At 42.8% G+C, this 8913-nt stretch overlaps 1 protein-coding gene across 3 annotated transcripts in view; it reads right to left on the minus strand.

Annotated features, from left to right (window-relative positions):
- Positions 1-6007, minus strand: part of plekhm2 (pleckstrin homology domain containing, family M (with RUN domain) member 2) — a 32103-nt gene extending 26096 nt beyond the window's left edge. For all 3 annotated transcript variants that reach the window (XM_061904767.1, XM_061904766.1, XM_061904765.1), the window contains exon 1: positions 5496-6007. In XM_061904767.1, coding sequence (XP_061760751.1) covers positions 5496-5555 — 60 coding nt within the window. In that variant the 5' untranslated portion in view covers positions 5556-6007. The remainder of the gene's footprint in view (positions 1-5495) is intronic.
- Positions 6008-8913: the final 2906 nt, after the last annotated feature.

An 8913-nucleotide genomic window follows, 5' to 3' on the forward strand; every position in this document is an offset into this window, starting at 1 on the left:
GGGCCAATTTAGTGTTGCCAATCAATATATCCCCAGGTGCATGTCTTTGGCGATGGGAAGAAGCCGGAGTACTTGGAGGGAACCCAGGCAGTCACGGGGAGAACATGCAAACTCCACACAGAAAGATCCCGAGCCCGGGATTTAACACAGGACTACTCAGGACCTTCGTATTGTGAGGCACATGCACTAACCCCTGTTCCTCTGTGCTGCCTTCATGATGTAGGTTCATTGATTTTTAAATGCGCCAGAAAATAACCCCTTTTGTACACTGCCCAGTAGTGCGTAAATGTGTTTCTGTATAGTATTTCTCCAGCAATGGTCATGTGGTGACTTAAATTATGGTATTTTGAGAGGTAATCGTCGAAGTCGGACATCACCGAAGGATTAGGTGGGAAACGCACGGCCCGCCACTGCATTGAGATTAGGGCTGCGCGATATATCGATGTACGGGATGTATAGCGGGTTTGTCTCTGTGCGATATAAAAAATGACTATATCGTGATATTGGAGTATACGTTCTCACGCTGTTGTTTTTAGCTGCTGGCATTACACTACAGCAGTGGGTTTTAACCTTGTTGGAGGTACCGAACCCTACCAGTTTCATATGCGCATTCACCGAACCCTTCATTAGTGAAAAATATATATATATATTTTTTTCAAATTCAAGACAAGGTTTTTTTTTTACTGGTGCACAAAATGAACCATGCATGAACATCACCTTGTTCAAAGCCGAAAACCAGCACAGTGCATGAACTCACAACAAATTACACACTTGAAAATCAGATGGAAAATTAGAGGGAACATTGTTTGGGGGTATACCTAATACGCCGATAGGGAGAAGTTTTTCTTTACACGATGAATCGGGTGTGTCTTGACCTCCACGGTGGAGGTTCCGCCGAACCCCTGAGGCCGACTCACCGAACCCCTACGGTTCAATCGAACCCAGGTTGAGAACCACTGCACTACAGGCTCTTCCCACTCTTTCTTGTCTCTCCTTCTCACAGACAGCAAGCGCACCTTCTTCCAAAAGTCACATACCTCTCGCGGAGCAGAGAGGTAGCAGGGTGGGTAACGTTAGCTGTGTTGCGAGAGGTAATACAAGGAAAGGAAGATGCCAATATAGTAACAAATGAAGGAAGAATTGATTCCTAAGAAAAACAGCAGGGGGTCCATCGCCTGCCGGTGGTTTGGCTTCAAGCGGGAAGATGTCGAACAGACAACCACAATTTGTCAAGTGTGGTGCAGAAAATTTGCTACAAAAAGTAGCATTTCTGCTAATGTGTAGCACTTTTTGAGAAGTCACCTGCTGGAGAATGAAGAGTGATTACTCCGCATTTCAACATCTCCATTCGGTGCCAACCCAACAAAATGTCGTGGCAAACATTTCCACATCAACATCGTATGAAAAAAATAGTGACCAACATAAAGAGATAACGTCTGCAGTAACCCACCACATAGCAATTTGATTTCCTTTTACGCAGCTCATTTATATTTGACAGTTATTGAAATAACTTGTGTGACATCATGCACAAGAGTGCCTTTGTTTGTTTTCAACTTTTGTAGTGGCGTTCTGTACAAAAAGTGCACTTTAATTTAGTGTTGTTTTGGTACGTTATCTTAGTGACATCATGCACAATAGTGCGCTATTTGCTGGTTTTTGAAATGTCTCTGACAATCTTGCACTTTCTGTTTTTCAATGACATGAATGTTTGTGCCACTGCTTAATAACTGTTTAATAAATACAGTCTTGGTCAATTGACTTAGTTGTGATTTCTTTCCCTGCATGAAAGTTTAAAATGAGCATATATTAATGCAGTATGAACAAGAATGTTTCAATGTAGACAAATAGAATCATCATATGGGTGTCATTATATGCATCAAGTGTTAATTCAAGGCTAAGGCAAAATATCAAGATATATATCGTGCATCGTGACGTGGCCTAAAAATATTGAGATATTAAAAAAAGGCCTTATCGCCCAGCCCTACTTGAGATAATACGTTTTTTTTAAGAAGTATCTGGGATTTCGCAACTGTGTTATATTTTCTAAAGGGAAGCTCACTGTAACACACTTAAAAAAAACTCTGTGTATTAAAAACTGCATGGCAGCTGTCGTTCCATTGAGCAAGTGTACCTCATGTTGTTGTGGCCTGGTGTAGGAACTTCAACAAACATAAACTATGCCAGTGGTTATCAACCTTTTTTCAGTGATGTACCCCTGTGAACATTGTTTTAATTCAAGTACCCCCTAATCAGAGCAAAGCATTTTTGGTTGAAAAAAGAAATAAAGGAGTAAAATACAGCACTATGTCATCAGTTTCTGATTTATTAAATTGTATAACAGTGCAAAATATTGCTCATTTGTAGTGGTCTTTCTTGAACTGTTTGGAAACAAAGATATAAAAATAACTAAAAACTTGTTGAAAAATAAACAAGTGATTCAAATATAAATAAAGATTTCTACACATACTGCAATGAGGTAGAAACTTGTCCAGAGTGTACCCCGCCTTCCGCCCGATTGTAGCTGAGATAGGCACCAGCGCCCACCGCGACCCCAAAGGGAATAAGTGGTAGGAAATGGATGGACGGATAGCTGCAAATATACTCCTCCCCTCTTAACCACGCCTCCCAACCACGCCCCTCGCTCAACCCCCGACCACGACCCCCAGCCCCCACCTCCCGAAATCGGAGGTCTCAAGGTTGGCAAGTATGTCGTTGCCTGGTGTAGGAATTTCAACAACCACAAACTAGGCTTTTCACAATATTGTCTAACGCAGTGGTTCTTAACCTTGTTTGAGGTACCTAACCCTACCAGTTTCATATGCGCGGTCACCAAACCATTCTTTAGTGAAAAATTATTTTAAAATGTTTTCAAATTCAAGACAAAGTTATATGGGGTTTTTTTTACTGGGGAACAAAATGAACCGTGATGGAACATCACTTTGTTCAAACAACAAAACCAACAGTGCATGACCTCACAACAAATTACACGCCTGCAAATCGGTGTGACTTCTGGTGTTGCCGTATCCACAAAAAGCCGATAGGGAGACGTTTTTATTCACACGATGAGTCGAGTGTGTCTTGACTTCTGCCGGACTCCTGAGGCTGACTCACCGAACCCCGAGGGTTCCATCGAACCCTGGTTAAGAACCACTGGTCTAACGTGTTATGGAGGACTCCACAACAGAAATGTGCAAAATAAGGAAGTGGTCTCTAAATTAAACATGATGTAAACATGCGGCAGTTGCTTTGAACTATCACATAATGACCTACTCGGCCCTGCGATGAGGTGGCGACTTGTCCACCTTCTGCCCGATCGTATCTGAGATACCCAAAAGAGAATAAGCGGTAGGTAATGGATGGATGGATAATGACCTACTCAGTGGCCTAGTGGTTAGAGCAGGGGTCACCAACCTTTTCGAAACCAAGAGCTACTTCTTGGGTACTGATTAATGCGAAGGGCTACCAGTTTGATACACACTTAAATCAATTGCCAGAAATAGCCAATTTGCTCAATTTACCTTTAACTCTGTTATTATTAATAATTAATGATATTTATCTTTGTGGAAACACTAATCATCTTAATGATTTCTCACAAGAAAAATATATAGAAACAGGTAAATATTTTTATAAATATATTTCGACTCTTTAAAATGCAAAATTCAACCGAAAAAAAGAAGACAAAATCTAGCTAATTCGAATCTTTTAGAAAACATTTAAAAAAAGAATGTATGGAACATCGCTTATTCCCTTTTGGGGTCGCGGGGGGCGCTGGCGCCTATCTCAGCTACAATCGGGCGGAAGGCGGGGTACACCCTGGACAAGTCGCCACCTCATCGCAGGGCCAACACAGATAGACAGACAACATTCACACTCACATTCACACACTAGGGCCAATTTTTAAATAGGTTAAAATCCTATCTGCACTTTGTTAGAATATATAACAAATTGGACCGAGCTATATTTCTAACAAATACAAATACTTTTTTTGAATTTTAATCATAATAAGTTTGAAGAAATATTTCACAAATATTCTTTGTCGAAAAAACAGAAGCTAAAATGAAGAATTTAATTAAAATGTATTTATTATTATTTACAATTAAAAAAAATATTTACTTGAACATTGATTTAAATTGTCAGGAAAGAAGAGGAAGAAATTTAAAAGGTAAAAAGGTATATGTGTTTAAAAATCCTAAAATCATTTTTAAGGTTGTATTGTTTCTCTAAAATTGTCTTTCTGAAAGTTATAAGAAGCAAAGTAAAAAAAAAATAACGCAATTTATTTAAACAAGTGAAGACCAAGTCTTTAAAATATTTTCTTGGATTTTCAAATTCTATTTGATTTTTGTCTCGCTTAGAATTAAAAATGTCGAGCAAAGTGAGACCAGCTTGCTAGTAAATAAATACGATTTAAAAAATAGAAGCAGCTCACTGGTAAGTGCTGCTATTTGAGCTATTTTTAGAACAGGTCAGCGGGCTACTCATCTGGTCCTTACGCCGCGTTGGTGACCCCTGGGTTAGAGTGTCCGCCCTGAGATCGGTAGGTCGTGAGTTCAAATCCCGGCCGAGTCATACCAAAGACTATAACAATGGGACCCATTACCTCCCTGCTTGGTACTCAGCATTAAGGGTTGGAATTGGGGGTTAAATCACCATAAAAGCAGTATAGCTCGGTTGGTAGAGTGGCCGTGCCAGCAACTTGAGGGTTGCAGGTTCGATTCCCGCTTCTGCCATCCTAGTCACTGCCGTTGTGTCCCTGGGCAAGACCCTTTACCCACCTGCTCCCAGTGCCACCCACACTGGTTTAAATGTGCAGAGGGGTTAGTGCGTCTGCCTCACAATACGAAGGTCCTCCAGTCCTGGGTTCAAATCCAGACTCAGGATCTTTCTGTGTGGAGTTTGCATGTTCTCCCCGTGAATGCGTGGGTTCCCTCCGGGTACTCCGGCTTCCTCCCACTTCCAAAGACATGCACCTGGGGATAGGTTAATTGGCAACACTAAATTGGCCCTAGTGTGTGAATGTGAGTGTGAATGTTGTCTGTCTATCTGTGTTGGCCCTGCGATGAGGTGGCGACTTGTCCAGGGTGTACCCCGCCTCCCGCCCGATTGTAGCTGAGATAGGCGCCAGAGCCCCCCGCGACCCCGAAAGCGGTAGGAAATGGATGGGATGGATCACCATAAAATGATTCCCGGGCGCGGCACCGCTGCTGCTCACTGCTCCCCTCACCTCCCAGGGGGTAATCAAGGGTGATGGGTCATATGGAGAGAATAATTTCGCCACATCTAGTATGTGTGTGACGATCATTTAACTTAATAACACTGGGTTAGAAATGATTATTAGAACAGTAAGTCTGTGTAAATATTAGCAAACACGGGAAGGGTTTGTCTGGACGACAACACAGTGGCTGCTGTAGTTGCCCTTCTTTGACGGACAACGATGTCCAAAACATGACTTTAATTAAGTGACAGTGTAGTTACCGTGATGGCAAAAGTCTTACCTTCTTGACGGATAGAGAGATGTTTTCCAGAATGCGGTCCTTGACTTTGAGTTGATCCATCACTGCTGTTGACGCTGTCAGCTGACCTCGGCTAACGGCGCCTTAGCTTAGCTTAGCGAGCTAGCTGCCGCTTGGACTAAACATTCGCGACAACCCAAGTAATAAACTGAACGTCAATGTTGTTGTTTCGCAGGCTATTAAACTTACTTCCATACAACCAGAACGTATATACAATATTACATTTACACTATATAATAATACGATATTTACAGTATTAGCCACTTGACGTTAAGACAACCAGCAACCAACGAAAACAATTAGCCGTAATAGTTTTCTTACCGAGGTCAATATTTCGGTTAATTAAACTTCACACCACTTCTTATTAAAAATAATTTAAGTATCTTTTTCGCCTTAAAAAAAAAAAACATTGTATTGACTGGCGGCTAACTAGCGTTAACTTTTTAATACAGCACGACTCTCCAGTCAATACATACGTCACTCACCGGAAACAGGAAGTCGACACCTTATTTTTTTTTGATTGATTTAAACCAGGGGTAGGGGGGAAAATCGATTCGAAAACGAACTGCGATTCTCATGTCGTGCGATTCAGAACCGATTCTCATTTTTTTTAATAATTATTATTAATTTTTTAATCAATCCAAAAAACCTTCACGGTGGCGGAGGTGTTAGTGCGTCTGCCTCACAATACGAAGTTCCTGCAGTCCTGGGTCCAAATCCAGCCTCGGGATCTTTCTGTGTGGAGCTTGCATGTTCTCCCCGGGACTGCGTGGGTTCCCTCCGGGTACTCCGGCTTCCTCCCACTTCCAAAGACATGCACCTGGGGATAGGTTGATTGGCAACACTGAATTGGCCCTAGTGTTTGAATGTGAGTGTGAATGTTGTCTGTCTATCTGTGTTGGCCCTGTGATGAGGTAGCAACTTGTCCAGGGTGTACCCCGCCTTCCGCCCGATTGTAGCTGAGATAGGCGCCAGTGTCCTCCGCAACCCCTAAAGGGAATAAGCGGTAGAATATGGATGGGATGGATGGATGGAATCCAAAAAAAACACTACACAGCAATACCATAACAACGCAATCCAATTCCAAAACCAAACCTGACCCAGCAACACTCAGAACTGCAATAAACAGAGCAATTGAGAGGAGACAGAAACACGACACAGAACAAACCATCCATCCATCCATCTTCTTCCGCTTATCCGAGGTCGGGTCACGGGGGGCAGCAGCCTAAGCGGGGAAGCCCAGACTTCCCTCTCACCAGCCACTTCGTCTAGCTCTTCCCGGGGGATCCCGAGGCGTTCCCAGGCCAGCCGGGAGACATAGTCTTCCCAAAGTGTCCTGGGTCTTCCCCGTGGCCTTCTACCGGTTCTACGTGCCCTAAACACCTCCTTAGGGAGGCGTTCGGGTGGCATCCTGACCAGATGCCCGAGCCACCTCATCTGGCTCCTCTCGATGTGGAGGAGCAGCGGCTTTACTTTGAGTTCCTCCCGGATGACAGAGCTTCTCACCCTATCTCTAAGGGAGAGCCCCGGCACACGGCGGAGGAAACTCATTTCGGCCGCTTGAACCCGTGATCTTATCCTTTCGGTCATGACCCAAAGCTCATGACCATAGGTGAGGATGGGAACGTAGATCGACCGGTAAATTGAGAGCTTTGCCTTCCGGCTCAGCTCCTTCTTCACCACAACGGATCAGTACAACGTCCGCATTACTGAAGACGCCGCACCGATCCGCCTGTCGATCTCACGATCCACTCTTCCCCCACTCGTGAACAAAACTCCTAGGTACTTGAACTCCTCCACTTGGGGCAGGGTCTCCTCCCCAACACGGAGGAGACTTCTGGTAAGCCAGAACAAACTAAAAGTAGTGAAACAAAAATGAATATTATCAATAACAGTATCAATATTAGTTATAATTTCAGCATAGCAGTGATTAAAAATTCCTAATTGACATTATCATTAGACATTTATAAAAATAAAATTAAAAAAAAGGAACAGTATCACAGTGGCTTACACTTGTATCGCATCTCATAAGCTTGACAACACACTGTGTCCAATATTTTCACAAAGATAAAGTAAGTCAGATTTTTGGTCCGTTTAATAGTTAAAACAAATTTACATTATTGCAATCAGTTGATAAAACATTGTTTTTTACAATTATAAAAGCTTTTTTGTTTTTTAAATCTACTACTCTGCTAGCATGTCAGCAGACTGGGGTAGATCCTGCTGAAATCCTTTGTATTGAATGAATACAGAATCGTTTTGAATCGGAAAAATATCGTTTTTTTAATCGAGAATCGCGTTGAATCGAAAAAAAAAATTTGTTTTTTTTAATCAAATCGCGACCCCAAGAATCGATATTGAATCGAATCTTGGGACACCCAGGGATGTCCAAAGTGCGGCCCACGGGTAATTTTTCAACGGTCCTAAGCACATTTTAAAAATACGATTAAAAAAAACAAAACAGAAAAAGTGGTATCAATCAATCAATGTTTATTTATATAGCCCTAAATTACCAGTGTCTCAAAGGGCTGCACAAACCACAACGACATCCTCGGTAGGGCCCACATAAGGGCAAGGAAAACTCACCCCAGTGGAACGTCGGTTACAGTGACAATGATGACTACGAGAAACCTTGGAGAGGACCACATATGTGGGCAACCCCCCCCCCCTAGGGCAGTGGTCCCCAACCTTCTTGTAGCTGCGGACCGGTCAGCGCTTGATAATTCGTCCCGCGGCCCGGCGGGTGATGAGTTTTTTTTTTTTCTTTCCCTTTGTCATGAAAAAGGGAGGTTTTTGTCATGAAAAATTGAGGTTTTTTTTGGATGGGTGCACTAATTGTAAGTGTATCTTGTGTTTTGTATGTTTATATATATATATATGTATTTTTTTTTCTTAATAAAAAAATAATTAAAATTAATAAAAAATTATTCTGCGGCCCGGTACCAATCGAGGGGACCGAAAGCAATGGATGTCAAGCGGGTCCAACATGATATTGTGAAAGTAGTGGATCTAACATAACCGTGAGAGTCCAATCCAAAGTGGATCCAATATAGTAGCGAATGGCCCGTCCAAAGTGGAGCCAGCAGGAAACCATCCCAAGCGGAAGCGGATCAGCAGCGCAGAGATGTCCCCAGCCGATACACAGGCGAACGGTCCATCCTGGGTCCCGACTCTGGACAGCCAGTACTTCCTCCATGGCCCCCGGACCGGACCCCCTCCACAAGGGAGAGGGGGACAGAGGAGAAAAAGGAAAGAAACAGCAGATCAACTGGTCTAAAAAGGGAGTCTATTTAAAGGCTAGGGTATACAATTGAGTTTTAAGATGACACCTAAATGCTTCTACTGAGGCAGCATCTCAAACTGTTACCGGGAGGGCATTCCAGAGTACTGGAGCCCAAAT

This window comes from Nerophis ophidion, linkage group LG06, assembly GCF_033978795.1.
Source record: "Nerophis ophidion isolate RoL-2023_Sa linkage group LG06, RoL_Noph_v1.0, whole genome shotgun sequence".
Classification (NCBI taxonomy): domain Eukaryota; kingdom Metazoa; phylum Chordata; class Actinopteri; order Syngnathiformes; family Syngnathidae; genus Nerophis; species Nerophis ophidion.